Below are 24,498 nucleotides of genomic sequence, written 5' to 3' on the forward strand. Positions count from 1 at the left end.
ATAATTATAAATATATTCAGATAATAATTTTATAATAATCTGTACGAGTTTCTTTAATAACAGAAATTTTAATACATACGAATCTACAATCTAAAATATATCTTTTCGTGGAAAAGCGCGATATTAAAAACATTTTTTTGTAATTTAAAAGAAATAGACCTCGTGATATCGAGTTATACGATTTGAAATAAAAATACTTCTGAAATAAATACACGATCAATTATAAGTACACACCTCTCGATTGAAAAACTTTAATGATAGACTTTACAGACATAAAAAGTCAGAATATTTTTAACGATATTTTTACTTATTATTAGAGATAAGAAAATCATACGTCAATATCTTTTCAGAGATATCATTCGTAAAACCTATTATACGAGACCGATATGCACCTCTTGATTCGCCAGGCGAGCCTATATCGCGTCTCTTAATACATTAAATTACACATATATCGTCGCCGGTCCAGGAGATCTATTATGTTATAATATTTTTAACATTTTTACAGAGATAAGAAAATCATACATCAATATCTTTTCAGAGATATCATTTGTAAAACCTATACGAGACTGACATACACCTCTTGATTCGCCAGGCGAGTCACTATATCGCGCTCTTAATACATCAAATTACACATATATCGTCGCCGGTCCAGGAGATCTATTTTACGATGGTGTGACCGTGCGTGACGGATCAGGCTATACACGCGGAATAGGAAGAAGAGGAAGAGGACGAGGATCGCGTCGATGCCGACAGAGAGGAGACGAGGTGCTCGCGTGGTTCGCGCCAGCCAATCGTGTTCGCGGATTGTGGTCCGACTCGAGCACATGGTGGGGAAAGCGGCCAGCTGTCAGCGCGGAGCGGCGCGGCGCCGCTCTCGTGCCATTGTCACCGCCTGGCTGCGTGATCCATCTCGACTGGTGTCCGCGTAGTGCGATCTCTGTGTATCCCGGTATCGCCCATCCCACCCGCGCGCTTATTAACCCATCAATACACGTGGCGCGCGATAAGAATCCGTGATCGCGACGGTCGGAGTTCGTCGAATCGTCTGTCGCTCACGACAAGAAAACGAAAGGTGAGGGAGAGAGAGAGATCCTTGCTAGTTTCCGCTCCGCGATGCTCCGTAGAAACGTGTTGCACTTCCCCGCTCTTCTTAGCTCGCTCGTCTTTTTAGTTTCGTCGTAACGCATCGTACGACATCGTAGCGTCGTTGGTTAATCTCGTATTTGACAACACGCGTCCCTCGCGCGAAGGTATAAAAGCGGCGAGCCGAACGAGGAACGTCGTCGTCTCCTCTCTGTTGGACTCGCGATCCGCCGTCTCTCTCTCGACGTTTCCTTTCTTCCCTCGGTGAGAGCGTAACTTGGTGCGCGTGCACTCGCAAGCCCGTCAACCGAGACAACAGGATGAATTACGGGGATTTGTCGAATGTCGATCCTGCCAGGTATAAGGTTTTTCTAGAATTCGTTACCTTGATACACGTACACGACTGACATATTTCACTTCTAACTCTTTCATCATTTCGCGTGACAAGCATCCGGCAAATTACATTCCGTCAAAATATTGCATTCTATTTATTTCGAATAATGCATTTATTATGTACGAAAGCTTCTAACGTAAGTTCTTGTTCCTTCGTAGAAACGGTTGCCCGCGCGAATGATTGGTCAATTTTTGAGCAACATGGACGAGCGAGATAATGAAATCGCATTTGATCGTTACAACATAATCCTGGCCGCGTATGGTGGGTTTAACGAGGCTTTTTCGCGTGAAAATCTATATGTGAAAAGTTGCCTTATCATTCGATAATCGAACGCGACTTTTAATCACGCGTGCTTAATCTTAAAATGTGTTGTTACTCGTGAAAATCACATTACGCTTTCTTTATGTTGAGAGAAAAATTTGCCTTGTTACACATATTTTACGCAATGTTTTTCCAGGTATATCATTTGTTTCGCGCGCCTTTTTTTCCCTCATGACCGGCGGAATTTTTGTTATGATCGAAATTCAGGAAGACGAAAAATTGACGAAAAAATATTAAGATAATTTTCTTGAAAAAATTTAATACAAAAATATTAAGATATTTTCTTTAAAAAAATTTTTAGGTAATTTTCTTTAACAAAAAGCTCCTCGAAGGACAAGCACATGTTTGTTCATGTTCACGATCTTTTTTCGCGATAATTAACTTGGGAATTTGTATAAGTCATATAGATTGCAAAGTGCAGTGATAAGTGTATGCATTGTAATTTGCGTGAATACGCGCGCCAAGAAACATTAAATATACCTAGGTGACTTCGTTATTACCCGGTTCATTAATGCCTTCTTCAAATTCCGGTTTAGGTTTTTCCGGGTTGAATGCATATAAATATCCATGACTCGTGTCAAAAATATATCTAATTGAATTTCGTCATCTTTTCGTGATAAATTTAACATTATATATGCAGTATGCTAATAAGAGATGCCAAATGTGTATACAAACGAAATAAATACACTCCACAGATTTATTTCGACAAGACAATATAAAACCAGATCGAGCTTCGAGTATAAGTGGTTTCGTGTAACATAGCGTGACCGTTATTATCTACACATATAATATCTGCACATATAAAGATGAGTCACCATATGTTTTACTGTGAAAAATCGATATCTTTATACTTATCTCTTAAAAATAAATTATATTTGCAATAGTAGAATACTAGTTTTTTTCCTAAAAGTCTGTTTTTTTTTAAAATAACAAATTGCGTCAATGGTATAGAATTACCAATTTGGATTTTTATCTCATGCAAAGCATTTTTATGCAAACATGTGTATAAAAACAAGCTGTAATGCGTTTATAATATATTAAGATCTCTTATCGATTTTTTTCAAATTTAATTGTTTTTATACGATCGCAGAACTCGCGACTTTGATTTACATTACATGCTATAAAATACTACAATCTGATACATTATGATCTGATTCAGCTCAAAAGATCTGTTATTAATTAGGTTAATAATACATATTGATACATATTGCATTAATATTTCGATATCATTTATTTTATTTTATTTTCTACCGCGTTATTTTCCAATAATTCAATTAATTTGAGCAGCAGATTCTTATTTGTTAACAATTTGTTAACAATTCTATAATTCTTGGACTTCGTATTTTAATTAAAAGTATCACAGTAACATTTTAGCATTTAAAAATATTTGTTATACAAGAGTGAGTAAATAATTAAAGCAAGAAATAATAAAACAGTGTTGAATAAAAATGTTATAGACGAAAATATTAAAACTCATATACTCATTATGTATGTGTATTTCATAGCTTTACTATTTGAAATGATTTAACGGCTTCAATTGCAATTGTTTAAAAGGAACTGGATAGTTACGTTGAAAGTTAATTAATCTAATACATTTCAATATTCATAAATTTGACATTGTGCAAAATATTTATAGTCTTTTAAAATATAAAATTAATAATTCATTTGTAAGTTACAATAAAGATTTGAATTAAAATTAAAAACTTGAAGATTGAAAGATTTGATGAATTACAATAAAGATTTGAATTAAAATTAAAGACTCCCAATTAAAATTTTTATTTTCATGAATTTTTGTATCATACAATTAAAATTATAGTAGTCCCTAAAAAATTAATTCAATATAAATTAATTAATTTATATCAATTAAAAATTATTTAAATTTCTTAATTTAAATTCAATTTAAATTAAAAATTTGATATTTAGATTTTGAAATTAAATTATATTATCTGCAAGATAATATAATTTAAGAAAGGCTTTGTTTTAACTCTTACAGATCAATTATTAATTTTATATTTGAAAAGTCTAAAAGTTGATTTTGTGCAATATTAAATTTATAAATCTCGCAATACGTTAGGTTGATTAATTCTTGACATAACTGATTCTGTTCCTCCTTAACGAAAGAAGCAATCGTGTGCGCCTCGATGCGCAAATTAGCACTCGGAGAAATGAATTTGGAAAGATTCGCGGCGCAATTTTATGCAAAGCACGTCCCGCCTTTCGGTCTTGGCCATCGTCTGTAGAAAGTCTAGCATTACGACGTCTGTGACTTTACCCGTGACACCATTGCCACGACTTAGCTACTACGAAATATTCTTGTAATATTGAAATCATAAACCATTGAATCCATTCGGATGAATCCAAGTCGAATAATCGGCAAATTATATTTACCAATCAGATCTGATTACATTAATAATATAATATAATTAGCATTAAAATTTCTGGTTTTTTCTTAATTGTATCGCACGTGTCGAAGCCCAAAATACACATAATTTCGAATGCTTGAAGTAATTAAGAACCTCTTGTTTCTTTTATTCCATGTTATACAGAATAATTGCGAAATAAAATTCTATATATGACTTTCTTTAAAATTGAAATACGAATTAAAATATTTTATCTTTATAACTGTATCTATATACAAGTCTATTGTTTCGAAATTTCACTAGAAATATTTAAATTATAATAGAATAGATTCTAGAATATATAAAATATATGTCTTTTAGAAGTCTACAGAAAAAAATCATTAATCAAATATTTATCGGGTAGAGACTTCTTTTCGATAGAATTAATACGAATCATATTTCTATTCATGTTTAATATCCTTTACATTTTTAACATAACATTATTTCAATATATTCTAGAAATCGTTTAATAAATTTTATATCATATGTATTTTACGAAAAACAACACTTCTTTCTTACGATACAATGCATAAAATATATCTTCCATAAATTCTTTTTTTTTAATTGAGATATCTACGTCTTCAGACTTAACATAAATTGATAGAAAGACGTAGTAACATTAAAAGATATATACATGAGAGATATATCATTTTTATTTGCTCGCGAAATTTAATAACAAAAAATACCGTTCGTTAATTTATCTATTAATAATAAACAAAAATATTTATGTGATATTTTTGTATTGGAACTGTCAGCTTCGGAAAGATCAAACCATCGCATTTGTTTCAACGAACTTGAAATACCGATGTTGTAATACCATAACTTCTTCGCTTGGAATGTCGCTCGTGCATTTGTCATAATACCTACGTAACGCTCGTCGTTTAATTTCAATGATGTTAAAAGACCTTGGTAAAAATTTTATTACTTTAAAATTTTATCAAATGTGCGGATATATAGCAACTAAAAGGAAAACGTGATATAATTTTGAATATATGTTTATTACATAATTCTAAGAAGTCACGTTTGATAAGATTATTCCTAAAAATTATCTCATCAAAAAATAGCATTCAATTTTTACGATTAGTTTTTGTTCTATATAGCTTCTATTGATTTTTTAAGAGGATTCTTAAAATTAATTTTGAATTTTTTTTCAAAAGGTTTAAAAAAACAAATAATGTATGCATTATAACAACAAAAAAGCATTTTTATCTTCCTCATATATTTTTATGACTGACATGACTGAGTTTATTGCAGAATTGTAATTGAATTTTTTGTTTACAATTACTTCGTTTACAATAAACATAGACTATCGAAGAAAAATTTGCATCTTTCTTTTTCATGCGTAATGTATTGTAGGAAATAAAATTCGCTGTTTTTTTGTATCTTATTCTTTATAAGATTTGTTTTTTACGCTTATAAATTATTTTTAATACCCTGAAAAATATAGATCATAAATTAAAATCATTAAGACAGGCATAGAGAGCTGGAGATCATTATTAGTCGCGAATTATACAGATTAAATAATAGTAAACATTAATAGGTTGAAAATTCAGTTTTAATAATACATAGATGTTCTTCGAAGAAGGAAGTAACAAACAGTTTTATAAAGTTTTTCCAGTGACAGATAAATTAATATAATTCGGACTCATCATGATATTTCTGACTATTGGTCTGCGGTTTGACAAACGTCCATTAGAACCACACAAAATTTAGGCCTATTAACCTAAACTTGTAAGGTCTGTTTCATTCATGGATATAACCGTAAGATGATCTCCCTACCGTTTTACTGCGAATTGAAATTCATTAAATATGTTTACTGCGTGCGTACAGCATCTGCTTACTTTCCGAGAATTAACATGCGCTGAAGATGACTTAAATATAAGTCGAAATGTCCGCTCTTAAATTGTCTAAACATCTATGTATTATTAAAACTGAATTTTCAACCTATTAATGTTTATTATTATTTAATCTGTATAATTCGCGACCAATAATGATCTCCAGCTCTCTATGCCTGTCTTAATGATTTTAATTTATTGATTAAGAGAGCTTTATTACTATTTAATAGATCATAAAATTGTGAAATTGCATCAGTACTTTCTGCACTGCTATTTTATTCACATAATAATATTTTAGATAATATTTTATTTCTCTTTATGCAGCAAAAATTACTGCTGTGACTTATATAAACTTGAACACTTTTTGTTTAATCAAGGAAAGAATTTAAAAATTAAGGCTATATTAAATTGAAATTAACATTTTTTATATGTAATTAAATGTAATTAACATTTTTTATATGTAATTATATGTAATTAAATGTTTTATATGTAATTTTTATATGTAATTAAAAGATCATTTAGTCATATGACGAATAGATAAGAGACCGTGTGTTTATATGTGTACATAATTTGATAAAATATTCGCAAGAAATCATACAAATATAATTTGTCAAGCCTTATACTTTTATATTTGCATTTGTCTAATTTTATATATAGACAATAAATCCCTAATATCTCGTAATTATACAAATATTTATCAAGACTTGGATGAAAATAAATTATACTTTACTTGGGTATAAATTATACTTTATGGGTTATCGTATAAAAGAAATTTTTTCTTAATAGAAAGTAGTACTTTTTCCATGAAAATCATATCTATTGAATTACGAAAGAAAAATAAAACAAGTTTATACGATACAACACATATTATATTTAACTTTAACGCGCGATTGCAACTATTTAGTTATTTCGTAACTATTGCGATACGTTCTACATCATTTGCGAGCGAAATGTTAGAAATGTGTAGCTTATCGAAAATATGAAATACGACTTGTTCGTAAAGATCAGTGATCATTTGTGGGGATAAACGATAATTAATTGATACATACTGCCCCTTGATCATTGATCCCATTGATCATAGCATGACTGATACCATCTTTGATTGAAAATTACTTATGAGCTGATCAATGCGTGCCTATCACGTGAGCGTAGCATGTCTCTGTCATAAAAAAAATTGGAGTCGCGACTAATTGTCTTCAAGTGGCGATTTATCATGGATGTCAAAAGGTTATTCCGATGACAAGTTCGTTGTCCTGATAAAAGCACGACAGTTTGTTTGGAACTTTTCCCAGCGAAGCGTGTAATTATGCAAGATACACATAGATTAGAGTCTTTCTCTTTTTCTCGCTGAATTATAAATATACGCAAAAATCAGGATACCTCTGAAACTTTTTTTTTTTAATTTAAGAAGTGAAATGAAAAAATATAACATGATAAAAGGTATAATTTTAGAAGAAAACAATTTCGATATTTTGCATATAACTGTTATTTTAAATCATATTTTTAAACAGAGTAAATTTCCTTATACAAGCATTGATAGTCTATGAATTCAATAACAAATTATTATACATGACTTGAAGATTTATTAACTTTATTTTAAATCAAAACTTAAAGAGAATAGAGATATTAATATTATTATTATTATTAATATTCTATTCGCGATTTTCTCAAAAACGAGATGTCTATGGAAATAATTTATTCTATCATCTAGATTATATTTTGAAACAGTCAATCCTTTCTTCTTAGTTGTACATTTATAATACATTTTTCAAATCATTCTTTATATGAAAAGATACTGTTTTATTTTGTCAGTAGAATATGTACGAAAATCTGTGATTAAAGATTTAACATTTAACAATTTAACAATTTATTTAACAATTTATAATTTATAACATATAATAATTATATAACATTGTTAAATAAAATATCGGCGAGAAAGAAATTATATTACAATAGTAAAAATTATATAAGTTTTTTTTATGTATACTTATGATAATTAAAAGAACAAAGACTTGTTTTTTACATCATTTGAAATTTTCCGCACTGTTGTCAAGGTATAAGATTCTCGAGACATACATTATTATATGTATTTTATTAAATATTTATTGCTGAATGACACATTAAAATAATATATAACGATGATCAAGATGGAATTATATAATTATGTATGTTTATAATTTTCCAGTATAATTTAAAAATGTTTAGACATTTTTTTTTACATCTTGTACTTTGCTATGAGAGTTACTTATGAAAAGGAAAAACTACATGCATATCAAGTAAAATTATTCATATTTATGCGTTATACGTATTATTATAATAATCGTCGAGATAAAGAATAATCGTTTAAGAATTGTTATTAAATGATATATTTTATGAAGTTTCTTACGTCATTCCTTCTCATTTCAAAGCATATTCTTTCGAAATATGCATGCAAATATTACTGCAAAAATTACATTTATGCGAGCATAACTTTTTGCTCTATAAAAATTGACTTCATAAAAAACGTTTTCATAGTCAATTTCGCTGTATAACATTACATAATCCAACTCACATGTTATATGTTTAGAAGTGCCGATAGTGTCGCTAATGTCATTACCATACCGATTCACTGTGGTGCCATTTTTGGTATTGGAATTCAAGGTTACTGACCGTGTACGTGCACAAAATTATAAACATATAGTTAAAATTTGTGAAGTAATTTATATGTGAAATGATCTTATCAAGTACTTCGATAAACTTCCTTGTAAAATAAATATATTTTGTTTTGAACATCTGAATGATTAAAATGTAGTAAATGAGCGATACTGCTCATTTGAAAGCTTCCGAATTTGTATTCGCGGAGATACGCAAAATTTTATAAAAATCCGCGTATAAAATAAATAATCTTGGCATTGAATTGCTAAAAGGAGAATAATACACAGAAAAAAGGACATTCTTGTTTTGAAAATATATTTAGTTTTAACATGGAAATCTTGAAATGAGATATTATATTGCGTTAATTAAAGAAAAATATAATTGCTTACTTGAACGAAGCCATTTTTATATAATTCAATCAAGAAAAATATATTCTTATGATTTAAGATTTAATTTTTTTGAATGGAAAAGAAACAATGTTGGATAGAAAATAATATTTTTAAATCAAAAATTATAGTTTTCTTAAAGTAGAATTATATATTCTTGAGATGACAATTACAATATTAAAATAAGACTATAATATTGTTAAAATTTAAAATTATTAAATTCTTCTAAGAAGAGGATAAATTGTTGAGTATATACGAAACAATGAACGCGTTTAAGTAGTTTAAGTATATAAGTTTTGATTTGACATTTTTATTTTTTTTCTGTGTATGCAGAAAATATAACATCGGTTTTCCCGGACGAAACTAAACCAAATCGTATCAAAAGTTTTGAGATTCATCGCGAAAAATTTTTCTTCCATATCGAGATACAAATAAAGAAATTTCAGAATCAGAAATGACAACGAGACATGTAATGCTTGACCTTCTGGAAAATTATTACTACTTTATACTTATCTGGATTGTTGTTTGCACAATTGTATGTTATAGCCTGTCTTTTATCGTTTGCATGATTTCTCCTTTTTAGTTTCGATGTGAATGATATGCATTAAACGCATTGTTCGTCACGAAAAATTACGTGCCATCTTAACTATCGGACTCTCGATCGCACGCGAACTTTTCTAGGATATTTTCATGCGAATTATTCGTGCGAATATACTTAATAATTAGAAGCGATTAACATTCACTGTGCGAATTTTCGAGATGATCAGCTCCTGAAATGAAATCATAAATAATATATTCGAGTGTCTGTATTCGAGTGTCATTCTTGATTCACGTATCGTGCCATATTTTCATCTCAATCTGTGCTAAAAATACGCGCTAGAAATGAGATCTTTTCATAAAATCATCATCACTACAATTCACGTTTACTATTAAATTGATGCAATGATGTTATATAATAGATATTTTGGACAAAAAGCCATAATTTTTCTTTGCTTGAATCGTTATTTTGTTAACATTTTTAATTTCTATTAAAATTATATTGTAAATACTGTAAAACAGCTTAATATAAATTTATATCAATCGATTATTCATTTATACGATATTTAGTTATATTATTTATTATTAATGATAGATTTTGCACATATATTTTTATACTGAAATCATCTATAAATTATCATCGATCTTTAATTAATATACAATTTTTTCATCAAAAATTAATTCGATAAAACATAAATTTACTCGGCAATTAATATTAATATGATTTTCTATTCTTTTTTAATGTTACACGAAATATAATTTTATAAAAATCTATCCATGTGTTTATTTTTAATCATTTGATAAAAACTTTAATTTCTTAGAGGCACAGTTTATATTTAATTATATTATAGAAAAGTGTAAAATGAGAACCGTATATAAAATCAATAATTATGTATATTGAACAGCTATTAACAGAAATATATTTACGAATTTTACGACATAATGTCGTAGAAAAAAATAGAAAAGAATAGAAAAAATCAAAGAATCGCGTTTCATCGATTCATTACTAATTAAAATTTCATTTATTACTAATTAAAAAATCAATACAATCTCGAAATGTTTCGTAGGAAAAAAAGGAAATATCTCATAAATATTTATAGTATCAAGACTCTTTAGAGCTCTTTATTTTTACATATATAAATTGTTTAAACTTTTAGCAAAAAAATTTAATCTTAAATGAATTTTTTACTTTGAATTCAATATTGGGAACATGACAAGTGTGATAATTACGGCAAGTAAAAGTACTTGTTTATAGCCAGATAAATTTATTTACAAGTCTTTTGTGTTTGTATAATTGTCGAGTTGTATGAAATAAAAAAAAAACACTTTTGCGATATTTTTTGCGTGTCTTAAAAATCATATTAAAAGGAAGAGATAAATTGAATTAGAGAGACTATACATCGGTTTACATAAGCATATCATTATGCAGATCAATGAATTTCATATTTTTTTTATTCGTATACATATTTATTTATGAATTTTGTGAATTTATTGCGCCGTATTCTATGAGACGCAATATGAATTCTGTTAAAAATATAAAAAATGTAAAAGTATAAAAACTCGAAGATAAATGCCGAATGATAATGCGACGAATGTATCAATGCATTTTACACAGTCTGATAATTACACAATTTGGCAATATTTCTTATAAATTTATTTAAATTTTTGTTATTAATTTTGTATGATTAATAACGAGATTTATATGTCTTTTTGAACTGTGCGAAGATAATAAATTATTTGAACAATGATAAAACAGACGATTTATAATATACGCATATATATTATTAATCTTACTATAACATATTAATAAATCTTATATTAATTGAATAGATTAATCTTTTATCAAGATAATAATATATATAATCTGAATTGATAAATGTAAATTTTGATTTAGATATAAAATTAAAATAATGATTAATTATTAGTTATTAATTTGTGTAAAATGTTGATATGTTTATTATGTCTCATATTTCAATATTCAGTATATATATATATATATAACAGTGTATATATGTGTATATATATATATATATATATATATATATATATATATAACATTTTCGTACGCATATATTGAATATTTATATCTAAATATATATATGGGCGCTTTTATATGCAATGTAATTCGATATTCAATGTAGATCTTGAGCATTTTCTCTCAAGTGTGCGTAAAATGTCTCGATGTACTTATTTATTCAAAGCATAATACGTTTCGTTTGGTGTTTTATCTCTTTATTCTATGCGTGAGAATTTACATGGTTTACGCAGTGCGTCACATTTTATTGTACATCTCTTCCTTTGTGCTAATCAATTTGTGTACATTGTCTTAATATTATTGCTCTTGCAATTCCAAAGAATATAATAGAAAAAAGTGTAAAGTGTATAAGATTTGAAAACTTGAAAAAAATTGAAGTTCGGAATTAAATTTAAGAAATGTTTAAATTTAAAAAAACCCATTCTATTTTTTAAGATTGACAAAAAAATATATCACATTTTTTTTATTTTCATCAAAAATCTTTCTAAGGAAATATAAATAATGTTTGTTTAAAAATTGATCATTGCCTTTCACAGACAAAGACACGTAATAAGAAATATTTGATCATGCTTTTGCACTTTTTTTTAGCTGGATTATATCTATAATTGATGACAAAGAGAAAGCTGTCGTAATGTGAAATGACAACGCAATAAATTTCTTGTGACTTGCGGAAATGAAAAACGAAGTCACATAATTTTCGTGAATAAAAATTTCATGTTTACATTCTTAAAACAAGATAATCGAAAATTCTTAACACATCCGATTGAGATGGCTCATGTATGATGACCAATCTGAGACATTATAAATAAGTATAATATATTGTTTATATTCTCTCAAATTTCTTCATTTGACATTTGTTCTTGCAGATAAATAAAACATAATTTTTTCTAGATATAGTAATACAATAGTGAACTTTTATTCCTAAGAAAAAAAATATGTAAAGGTTGTTATTTAAAAGATAAAATATATAAGCCTATTTAAATTACATATTATCAGGAAGATCAGAATAAATGAATTTGAAAATTATTAAAATTGAGTTATCTCAGTCATCTCATGTTATTTGAAAACAGAATTTAGTTTATCGATGAAATAATCGGAATACGCACTATTTGAATACTTCTAAAATAAGGAAAGTGAATAAGAGAGTTTATTTTAAATCTTGCATAAAAACATATTTAATTTGTTGTATTTAATTGCAAATTTAATTTCCTCAGTAAAATAAAATATAGATGATTTATATTATATAAATATATCATATACATGCACAATATATTTTTTCTTGTTGAAAAACTTTTGCTTAAAAGCAAAAACGTACGTTTATTATCAACTTAGTTATTTCAGTCATCGTAAATTTTGAACAGGTGAAACATGTGCGAATAGACATGCTGATTGGCGGAAAACTTGAATACTTGAACTTGAAACTGAAATATTTACGAAAAATTTGAAATTTGAATATTCGAATATATTCTGTATCTATTTCGATCGAATCACCTGCAACAGTCTATTGTCATCAAGTTTAATCCCTTCAATGAAATACATAGAGAAAAAGCTTACTTTCAGAACTAGCGAAAGCGAACGACTATATTTCTGTATTTTTGTTGCTCTCGCATAATTTTCCGGTAAGATGGTCATCAGATTCTTACAAAAACTCGCGGAAAACACACTGATATCTATTGCTATGACAAATTTGAATAAAATGAGTGTTACAATTAAATTCAATAATCTGTGTATAATTTATATGTGTGAAAAATTAATTAATTTTAATTTTTTTCAATTTTTATATAAACTGATGTTTTTGATAATACTTTTTTATATCTTCTCGTACTTATGCTTTTTTTAGATAGAATTTCAAAAAATACATTTAAATAAATTTTGCACCTTTTTTTAGAATTTTTTTGAAGAAATATATTTAAATAAATTTTCGATATGTAAATATTTCAAAAAGAATATAAGCCGATGCGAATACAATTACATAGATATGCATTGCAATCGCAAAGATACATTTTCTTTTTATGAACAATATTGATACATTTTTGCACGAAATAATTTGCACAGTACATGTGTTATCAACAACACATTACACTAACAGATATTAAATGAGATAATTGCCACAGTATCCTGTATATTCGGTTGTTACGTGTGGTTTCAGTAAATATAATTCTTTTTTTTTTTCGATGCATTCATACGTGATTTTAAACGTACGAATTCTAGATATCATCTGTCAACGACATCGCTTAAAAAAAAACTGCGCTTATACGTAACGTTGTGTTTGCGATTATTATTATTATTTATTTAATACATAACAACTACATATCGCTGGATAAAAATAAACGTCAAAGCAAGTATGTTAGTGGGGGAAATATATCGAACAGAGATAAAAATATTTAACTTTTATGCACATCGAGTCGTGAATTTTTCATAAGTAAGAAACCGTAAATTCTGAAAATATCTCAAATTTTTTTAAATAAAATGTACATAATATATGTGATACATATAATATATACAGAGAATTTTAGGAATAAGAATATTTATATAAGAATATATGAATTGAATCCTGAAATAAATATCTCAAAATTTTTTAAACATAATTTAAAAAATGCATAGTATATATAATATATACAGAGAATTATAGGAATAAGAAATATGAATTATATAAATATTCATATAAGAATATTTATATAATTCATATATTCATATAAGAATATTCACAAAAAGGACACATTTTTTTGATCAATGATTTATCGTATAAAATTCATTTTAGACAACAGAATTTATCAAAAGAATTGTTCAAAAAATTATGATTAATAATTTCACGATGTTAGCGCATTAAAAGTCAATTGGTTTTATATTTTGAATTAAAAGATTAATTTACTAATATTTAACATTAAAAATATTCGACTAGCGCGCATAAAGTGAAATCGCATTTCGCCAAAGAAATTCAACGCGCCTCTTTTTTTCTCGGTATCCTTCAATTGTGATGTAAAGGGTTGCATTTCCTACGCGAGTATTTCCTTCATGTGCACCGCGAGAGAAAGAAAGTGGCAAATGATAGAGGTGCGTAGTATGTTATGTACGTCAATCTTAGTCTTAGAAAGTTTACCGGTGCCAATAATAAAGCAGAAAGCGGATTATGACTTATAAAAGAATAATCATATCGCATCTTTTATCGACTCACGTTTTATTTAGAGAACGCATATGCAAAAAGGTCTCTTAGAATTTCGAGATTTTGTACACGTATGATAAAGACGTGATTTAACCGTAAGCCTTAAGTGTAAAAAAATACTTCTCTTGTAAAGTAGAATTTTTTCTACAAATATTTCGAAAATATGTCGTAGGAAAGAACGTTGTCGAATGCCATTGAAGCTTTTTTACACGAATACAGAATTGAGCAAATAAAACGACGATTGTGTGCCTAGGTACACATTCGGTTTTACGGTTTTACGGTTTAGACTTTCATCGTAGATTTTCAATGTATTAGCGAATAATCTCGGCGCTAAATTGTTTGTACTTCATTGAATATCAATATTATGTTGATATGAATCGTCAAGTCCGAAGTCTCTGGAATAATTCCGCTTGAAATTTTTTCTATCATTGTCATTAGCAAGTTAACGTCAAATTGCAAATATTCGCGATGAAAACAACGACGTACACGTTATGTGTGTTCCTAGTTAAAGACAAGAAAATTATCAGGAAATGGGATGTGTACTTTCGTGGGAAACATCATATTCTTTATGTTTGACGTAACCCACTTGATCTTTACTTTCCATTTTTTCCCCTCATTTTCACATTTAATAATATATTAGCATACATTTTTCTCTCTCTTTCTCTTTCTCTCTCTAATATATCGCACTAATAGATTCCACATCATTGTTATTAAACATTAGAATAATCGATAACTGGTAAACGTTACTTTTAGTTACTTGTAAAAAAGATCCATGACGATGATAACTGGTCACAAAGATATACCTCTGTCGATTGACGTCAGACTCGACCTGAGCAGTAATTTTTATCTTTGTTCGAAAAGAAACTTTGGCTCGCGAAATGAGGAATGTGGCTAGGATCGCTTCCTACGTTACTTTCGATAATCAATCAAAGGTAGCGATGAGAGGGAGAGTCAGCAGAATACCACAATAATGGAGGAGATCGGTCTCACCATTATCATATAATACGCATTTCCATCGCGAGGTCAGAGCGTAAAAGAGCTTTGCATAGCAAATACGCGCGAATATTCATCAGCGACCATCGGCTGGTCTTTACCTTTTTAACAGACGTCCGTCAAGTTTTGTCTTTCTGTCGGCGTCGATCAAGCCAGTTCGGTGTCTGGACTTGTCGGAGAATAAAATAGGCTGATTGCGACTTGGCTCCAAAATACGACGAAGTATTCATCGGCTCGTAGAGAGATATCGCACCGATACAGGATGTTGCATTCTAAGCGGTATGTATATAAGAGCCATCGAATAGCTCATTATCGCGCAATGATTATTTACGGCGTTGCTTCAGCATTCCCCGTGTTGTTTCTTCCGCTTCGTCGTCATTCCGACCCCGTGTTTATTAGTTATGCAATCCTCGTTACGAAACCATGCGACTTTGTTCCGTAATTTCCTCGTGAATACGCATGATGAGAGGATAGGGCCAAGATACGTTGCACTTGTGATAGGCGTTTCGTAAAGACGATTATTTCGATTAATCCTTTCACTCCTGCATAGGGATATATACATAGAAAAAAAAGGACATTCTTGTTTCGAAAATATATTTAGTTTCAACATGGAAATCTTGAAATGAGATTATATTGCGTTAATTAAAGAAAAATATAATTGCTTGAATAATTGCTTACTTGAATGAAGCCATTTTATATAGTTCAATTAAGAAAAATATATTCTTACGATTTAAGATTTAATTTTCTTGAAAAGAAACAATGTTAGATAGCAAATAATATTTTTAAATCAAAGATTATAATTTTCTTAAAGTAGAATTAAATAATTATATAATTATATATTATATTTTCTTAAAGTAGAATTAAATAATTATATATTATTGAGATGACAATTATAGTATTAAAATGAGACTATAATATTGTTGAAATTTAAAATTATTAAATTCTTCTAAGAAAATTATAAATTGTTGCGTATATATGAAGCAATGAACGCGTTAATTTAAGTATATAAGTTTTGGTTTAACATTTATTTTTTTTCTGTGTATGTCCCGGTGATATAATTAAATAAATTTTGTTCGTCTTGTACTTGTTAAATCTTTTCTCTCAATATCTAATCTATGGAATTATAAATTTCCACAAATACAAAATCAGGAGTGAAAGAGTTAAGACGAGCGATTAGAAATATGGAAATTTCTTCGATCTCTTGTAACATGTGCCAGGATCTTGGGGGGGAAATTGACGAGAAGCACAACGTACCTCGAGACCCCCCGAGGCTGCGGTTAGAGTTTTTACGATTTCAGTCGCGGAATTTAGCGTCTTCGGTGCCTTGGGCGATGGCTTACTTCGAGCATGTTCCTTTTTCGTTTTCCTAAAGAAGAGACGCCGCGTAAAAAGGAACAGTACCGCGAAACGGTATCTCGAGTAGAATCCTGTCGAAAAGTGGCACACAGACTTCTTCATGTGTTCCTCGGACTCTATGTGTAATCGAGACTTTAGGTAAAATGGTTCTTACGTTGAAACAGTCTTTCATTTCGCGCAATGTTTTGAAATCAAACTAAACTGTATAGTTGGTTTATACGCAATTATTATTGATAATTCGCATTTGCGAGAATTTTATACTTTCTCTATATTCAAAGAAGGCGTCTATATTCAAAGGTAATCTCTGTTTCACACAAATTGAGAAACGACTTAAATTGAAAAGAGAAAAATTAAATAATTTAATTGATAAAATCATAATTGATTAGAAATATTTATCCTCTTGTCAGAATAATAAATCCTTACACAAATTATAATAAAGTAAATAATACACTTTCTGAATTAACTTTCTGAGAAAAAAAGATCTATTTGAACTTTTGCTTCACAAGAGATTGAAATTAAAAATTAAATTAACTTTATTTTTGGTTGGCAATTTTGTGTTGGCATTGTTGCATTTTTAAATGATAAAATTTATTCTTTCTTTTAAAATTCAAGTACATTATGTATTTCACAATAATAAGCACGCCTTATCTTATGATTTTGTCATATATAGGACAAATTTTTCTTGAGAAATACATTACACGCCTAATTGTCAATACACAGAGAAATAAGATATTTTGTTTTAGAAAAGGATAAAAGAAAGTAATTAGAGAAATCTATTTTACATTACTTTACAATGAGTCAACAATACTGACAATGACTACAATATTAACAAATAGTCATTAATTTTCCTTCTTCACAAATAAACACAAAAATCATTCTCGTTTATTGTACCGAGATCTCAACCGAGATTATAATATTAAATTAAATTATATTACTAATAAGTGACATTAATATTTAGTAATTTATTTAGGATATCGAGAAAAACTTTTCAAATAACAATTTCAAAGCTTTTCATAATTTATTTAATTTATTTAATTTATTTAATAGATTATATAATTTATTTAATTTAACATAATTTATTTATTATATTAACATAATTTATTTATTATTTAATTTATAATATTATTATAATCTCGGTTAGTTGAGCTCTCGATATAATAGATCGAAATGATTCTTGTGTTTATTTGTGAATGATGAGAACCATCGACTCTTTGTCAATATATGGTATTGCAAAATAACGGTATTGTAAAATAAATATACGGCATTGTAAAATAAATTTTTCTGAAATATCAAGAATTGCATCCGTTGAAAGTATTTATCGAGCTGAGTTTCGAGAGTCAGAGACAACAGCGTGTTCTGATTTCTCCATTAACAAGAACACGAGAGAAAGATTGTCGATTTCGGATAAAGGTATTGCTAGACCGGGTCTTGCATACACAAGTGGGACAGAATAAGCCTATAGTTACATAAGTAGAACACTACGGCGATTATTTTTAGCGCGTCACCTCGCTTAATTTCGTTGGGCGCGCGTCCTTAATCAGTCGAGGATCGATTTAACGCTATAGAACGCCCGTTATTTTCTCCGATAAGCTCTTCTTCACTGTTAAAAAGGCGCATACATACGGGCCGAGTGTCGTGGAGGGGAATAAAAAAACTCACCGCGTTACGTTTATAAATAAAACATTATGCATAATGATATATTGCATTATTTAATACCAAAGAATATTCAAATAATGTACTATATAATTTATCCTTATATATGCACGCTCGCAGTGTAAAAAAATAATTTGCAATTCGAGCGGAAAGAGGATGAGTGACGACAATACAAAATGCACTTGCAAATTGATTAACGTAATAAAATTACATTTTGCATTTTGTCGTTTGTTGCTGAAAGTGAGAAGTGCCGATCGTCAGTTTACAATATTTCGCTCGTTAAAATCTTTACATAGGTTTTTTCGGCCCTCGATGGATTTATAGTAAATTTTTATTTCGTGCATGTACTTATTATATGCAGATACGGCGATTAATATAACAAAGTGATTTGATTAATTCGGCTGAAAATGCGTACTTGAATTATTCATGCGTCGATTTGGACTTTATTGCGAATTCTAGTGGTCGCCAATTTACCATGTAAAGCCGCCGTTTATCGCTGGTGAGATAAGTTTAATCGTGTTTTTCTTAATTAAGAAAACCATTTGATCAATCACATATACATGAAATGTGGGCTAATGAAGCGGAAACATTCGTTGATCTTTAATTTTTTTATCATGAGATTAAAGTGATAACGCAGATAATATATCACTGTTTAATAATAATATCAATAAATTCGCTAAACATGTAACGATTTCTTTGTAAAATAATTTTCATAATTAGAAAGAGATTTTATAATTTATTTAAAAATCTGTGTGCCACGTGTGTGGATAAATCAACAATTGCTCATTTATATAAAATTATTATTCATTATTAACTTTACAATTACGTTGTACACATGATTATGTAAACATTATTTAATTTTATGCATTTATTTACATGACAGAATGAAAATTCAAAACAGATATGTAGATGACATTTTTTTCATTACAATAATCGAATATCAATATAATTATATATGACTAAAAATATCGATAAATAGCAATAAATTTGCATTTAATTTCTTCAATTTATCAATATGTTGTATTATATATCAATAATGTAATTATATGCAACATTTTCTAAGAAGAATACAATAGTTAAAATAACATCAATTTGACATCATATGTTCCCTTTGAATGTGATTTTTTTTTGAATATGTTTACATTATTGCGAGAAAAAGCTTGAAGAAAAAATTCTGAAATATTTTCTCAATTTCTCAAACATCAATTTCAATTTTAAACAAGATGAAAATATGATATTACTGAAAATCGACTGAAAAATAAATTATTTATTTATCTTTGTAATATTCTTAAAATGTCAAATTTTTAATTTATATAATTTATATCTAAAGAAATGAAACATATATAATATCAATATTTAATTTCGAGATAAGGGCCACACATCTATATGTATCTATTTAATCAATTATATAGTGAATCTAAAATGTAATCGAATGAATTAATTTAGAATACCATAAATATTAAATCGATATTAATTATTGATAAAGGAGTATCAGTATTTTCCGGTGATAGCTTACTACGAAGTTGCAAATCGACGAAGATTGGGTTTCTCTTAAAGTATCATCATATGCTTCTGTGACACTACGTGCTTTAATGATATTGCGTCATATTCATTCATTACGCCACGATTGTGAAGTGCATACAAATCAATCATTTAGTAATCTTCGATTTTCCGCTGAAGCAAGATGTATTCGTGTAATCTCTTGTAATGTATTTTTTGACTATTGAATAACCGAGCAAAGATCAATCTAATCACTTTTGAATGTAAACATTATTAATCTCAATGAGGCTCAATGTTCACGATTAAACTATTCACAACTTTGTGGAGAAATTCCATCACAAAGTCGACCTTTCGATTATAAACAACTCATCATCTGATTAAAATAAATCATGATTTGTGAAAATAATAAATTATTATAGTTTAACTACGTTTATTAACGTTTTCGTTTCGAATCGAGTCTATTGTTCTAAGATATATTTGCATCTTAATGAAATTAATTCAATAATTAAAAATTCAATAATAAACTTTTATTTCTTATATCGTCTATTTCTAAATACTAGAAAATCTTAATAAAATATCACTGCTGATAAACACATTTTTAAAATGGCGTTTTGATAATAATTTTTTCTCTCACATAAATCGCAATTAATATACGTCTTTTTATTAATTAATCTACTATACAGAAGATTAAAGTGCAATTTTTTACACACACATGATTAGATAAGATATCATGTATTCTAAATGCATCGTATTAAAGTATGCTGAATAACTTTTATTACAGAAGCCTGCGGAGGATCGCCCGGCATGACGAACCAGAATTCAGCAATGCCAGCATCTTGAACAGCATGGAAAAATTCGTGCGTACCGTAAGCGAGATGGAGGACACTATCTTGATACCTAGTCGTCTGCTGGATTTATCGGTGGGTGACGCAGGCGATATGGTTTGCAAATTGAAGGGCAAGCGAGGCTACACGGTACAGGACACTCTGGCCAACACTGATCTATACCGCCTTTACAACATCATCAATCAGATGAAGATCGAACTACTGTGGTCGCAGGAGCCTACGCGAGGCACCGAGGCGGACGATCAGCTGATCAAGAGTCATCCAGTCGGTAGCCCATCCGAAATGCATCATTATCCGGTTGTAACCGGCGCCAGATTAGGCCACGTGCGTTGCCCCAGTACCACTTCGATGCAGAGCGTGCAGAGCGCATCCTCGATTACTTCCACCTCGGACTCAGACTCTGAGGTAGGCATCGAGATCGATAGCGGACTGGAGGGCGAGGAATGTGCCGATTTGGCGAGCATCGCCGCCCAGGACTTTAAACGTCATCTGCGTGGCCTTCATCGCAGTCTCGCCCGCATGACAGAGGCGGCCGAATATCTCACGCTGCGATATCAGGCAGACGTGGGCGGGCAAGTCTGATTCGCCATTGTCTGTTCGTTGATCGTCATCGCGGCAATTGGCATTAAGAGCAGATACCGTCTCGTCCTCGCCTCGTCGTCGTCAACTTCGTGGAAACTTCCATCACTTTGCTTAATTTTATAGAAACCAGCGAATTCTTAAGAAGCCAATTACGCGGGTTGCAAAATTTCCTTGGATTTTTTCGCCAGCAAAATTTGGAAATATTTTAATTATTCGTTATTTTATTTATGTAACTCGTCGCGGTTTAATAAGTATGCTGTTCATGTGCTGAAATGAAAATAAGTTACATTCTTCAATAATGTAAATTAAGACAATAAATCTTCGCTGGTTCTTGAGTGCAAATAAGTTATCAGTTTTCAAATAAACTTGATATCATGAGATAAGATGTCTATCATTCTTATGATATTGTAAAAAGACAATGTTTAATTTAGTTCTGTTCTACTTTTAATAACAGTTTTCACGCGACAGAGAAGCTATTTGAATAAAAATAGAATAACAAAGATTTCAGACGATATGATCATATATAGCGATGTAAACAATTCTTTCTTTATTCTGCCACACATGAAGCATACCGCGATTTTGAACACAGGGTTAGGTCTATTAGAAGATGTATGTTAGAAGATATAAAGGTGAATATAGAACAAAAATATTACGTAAAACACTTAAAAAAGACACGCAGTTATTTAGTTTAAATTATTTTTTTGCATTACATTAAATTACTATTCTGCATTACATTCTAAATTGCATTTTTTCCTAGAATTTTCTTTCAATAAAATAAAGATGTTGAGAATAATTTGTATTTTATTGTATTTTATGCTCTTTTCTTTTTGTTAAAAAAATAATGTTAACTCAATTGACGTATTTGTAAAATACAAAAATTAATTTAAAAATATAATTTTCTATCGATATGAAAACATTATCATAAAAATAGCTAAAACATGTATTAATTAATAGCAGATTCTACATTATGAATATATTTAGGAGATATAATCTCTAAAATTTGACGCGTTTGATAATTTATTGGTTTAATAGTTAAAATTAATTTAATAGCGTCTATATTTATTATAATTTTTTATTGATTTGAAAATTATTGCATACAGACTTGCATTAAATAAGCTTTAAGAATATCTCGACGTGATCGAGGATATAAAATATAAAAGTATCGTTATAAATTTGAACACTTTTAAGAGTTATTTGTAAATTACACTGAAAAAGAAACGTTAAAACACATCGAGAAATAATATATATCATTATTATGTGTTATTTTATGAAAAGATAAAAAAATAAAATTGTAATATAAATCATATATGACCAATGGTCTATAGTCGAATTACCGAATTACCTCTCAATTATTATATATATACTACTTCGAAAGAAAACGAATGCATTTTGGAGGTTGCAGCTAAGTAATTGTACAAATAATGAATCTTATAATTTGCGTGTAATTAAAAGTTGTATCAAATTCATCAGATATCTTTTCTTCTTTATTTGGATTTGCTTTCTTTTTCTTTTGCGAGTAAATTTTCGATATTATCGAATTGTATCTGCTATTGCGATGATCGACATTAACTTGTAAATATTGTATACGTAGTGATATGATTATTTATTTCTACGATTGTAAAGTTAATAAAAGATTGTTTAACTTAAGTTTTGCGAGTTGTGAATATAATAATATGACAAAATAATTAAGTATCTGATAAGAATTGTAAGGAAAACACTGATCAAACATATTTCTAAATTTGGAGTCTTGGGAATTCAATTTTTGTTTAAAATATGAATAGAGCCAGTATAGATGCTTTCCTGATGTGTCAATATAATATTGTAATTTTCTATATAATTATAAATTTTGTGTGTATCGGATTTATATACATAATATCTATAGTTAAGGGTTTCTTAAATGAATATTATAGCAAAAGAAAAGAAAAAAATATAACAAAAAATATAATATTTGTTTTTTCTACAAAAGAAAAATTATTTATCGAATTACTACAATGTAACGTACACAATATATAATTCTTAAGAGAGTACATTTTTCTATATTTTGATATATTGAATATTACATTTTGGTTCACATTCATAATTTGTATTGAAAATCTTTATACTTGAAACAAAAATGGCGCAAAGTATCATTTTCATTTTGTTTGTTCTTTTTGTACATATTATTTTATTATGTATGTACATATATATATATATATATATATATATATATATATATACACATAATAAAAATGCTTAGAGAAAGATATAAATTATAGTCATATTAAATGCACAGTGCCATATCTAAAATTTACATTTTGTTGCATTCATGTGATCCTTGCAACATTATGAAAATCTTAAATATCCAATAGAAGTAATATTTGCTAAGTAATCAATTTGAGCCAATGTATATTGCGCCATGTATGATTTAAAATTTTTCTTAGCCAACCAATTCCTTAATTAAATAAAGAAATATCTTTTCAAGACACAAGTTTTTAAAACTGAAATTTTTCATAATTATGCTATTAATACACTGCGCGTAAGCGATTTATTTACTATGATTTTATATTCATTCCATGTATTGCAAGTTGTATATATTTTTATGATTATTCTACGATACAGCACCTAGATCCTAGATCAAGGATTCTCAAGCAATTATATCATCATTATATGTTTGTTACTATTTAATGATATATATCTACTGACTCTTATTAAAGAAATTAAAGAATATTAAAAAAATGATTCTATTAAGAATCTATCTTTGCACTTATAATAGCAAAAGAATAATATTCGTTCATTGAATATA

At 28.6% G+C, this 24,498-nt stretch overlaps 1 protein-coding gene across 2 annotated transcripts; it reads left to right on the forward strand.

The window, feature by feature from the left end:
• Window positions 1–858: 858 nt before the first annotated feature.
• LOC105252317 lies at window positions 859–22,448 on the forward strand. 2 transcript variants are annotated; one of them, XM_025409354.1, is made up of 2 exons: window positions 859–1,441; window positions 21,071–22,448. In XM_025409354.1, the coding sequence occupies exons 1-2, from the start codon at window positions 1,404–1,406 to the stop codon at window positions 21,714–21,716; spliced, it is 684 nt and encodes a 227-aa protein (XP_025265139.1). In that variant the 5' UTR covers window positions 859–1,403; the 3' UTR covers window positions 21,717–22,448. The 2 variants fall into 2 exon arrangements, with proteins under 2 accessions (XP_025265139.1, XP_025265140.1); XM_025409355.1 differs by lacking the exon at window positions 859–1,441 and adding an exon at window positions 15,865–16,059.
• Window positions 22,449–24,498: the final 2,050 nt, after the last annotated feature.

Source organism: Camponotus floridanus, unplaced genomic scaffold (assembly GCF_003227725.1).
Source record: "Camponotus floridanus strain SB8 unplaced genomic scaffold, Cflo_v7.5 scaffold26, whole genome shotgun sequence".
In the NCBI taxonomy this organism is placed as follows: domain Eukaryota; kingdom Metazoa; phylum Arthropoda; class Insecta; order Hymenoptera; family Formicidae; genus Camponotus; species Camponotus floridanus.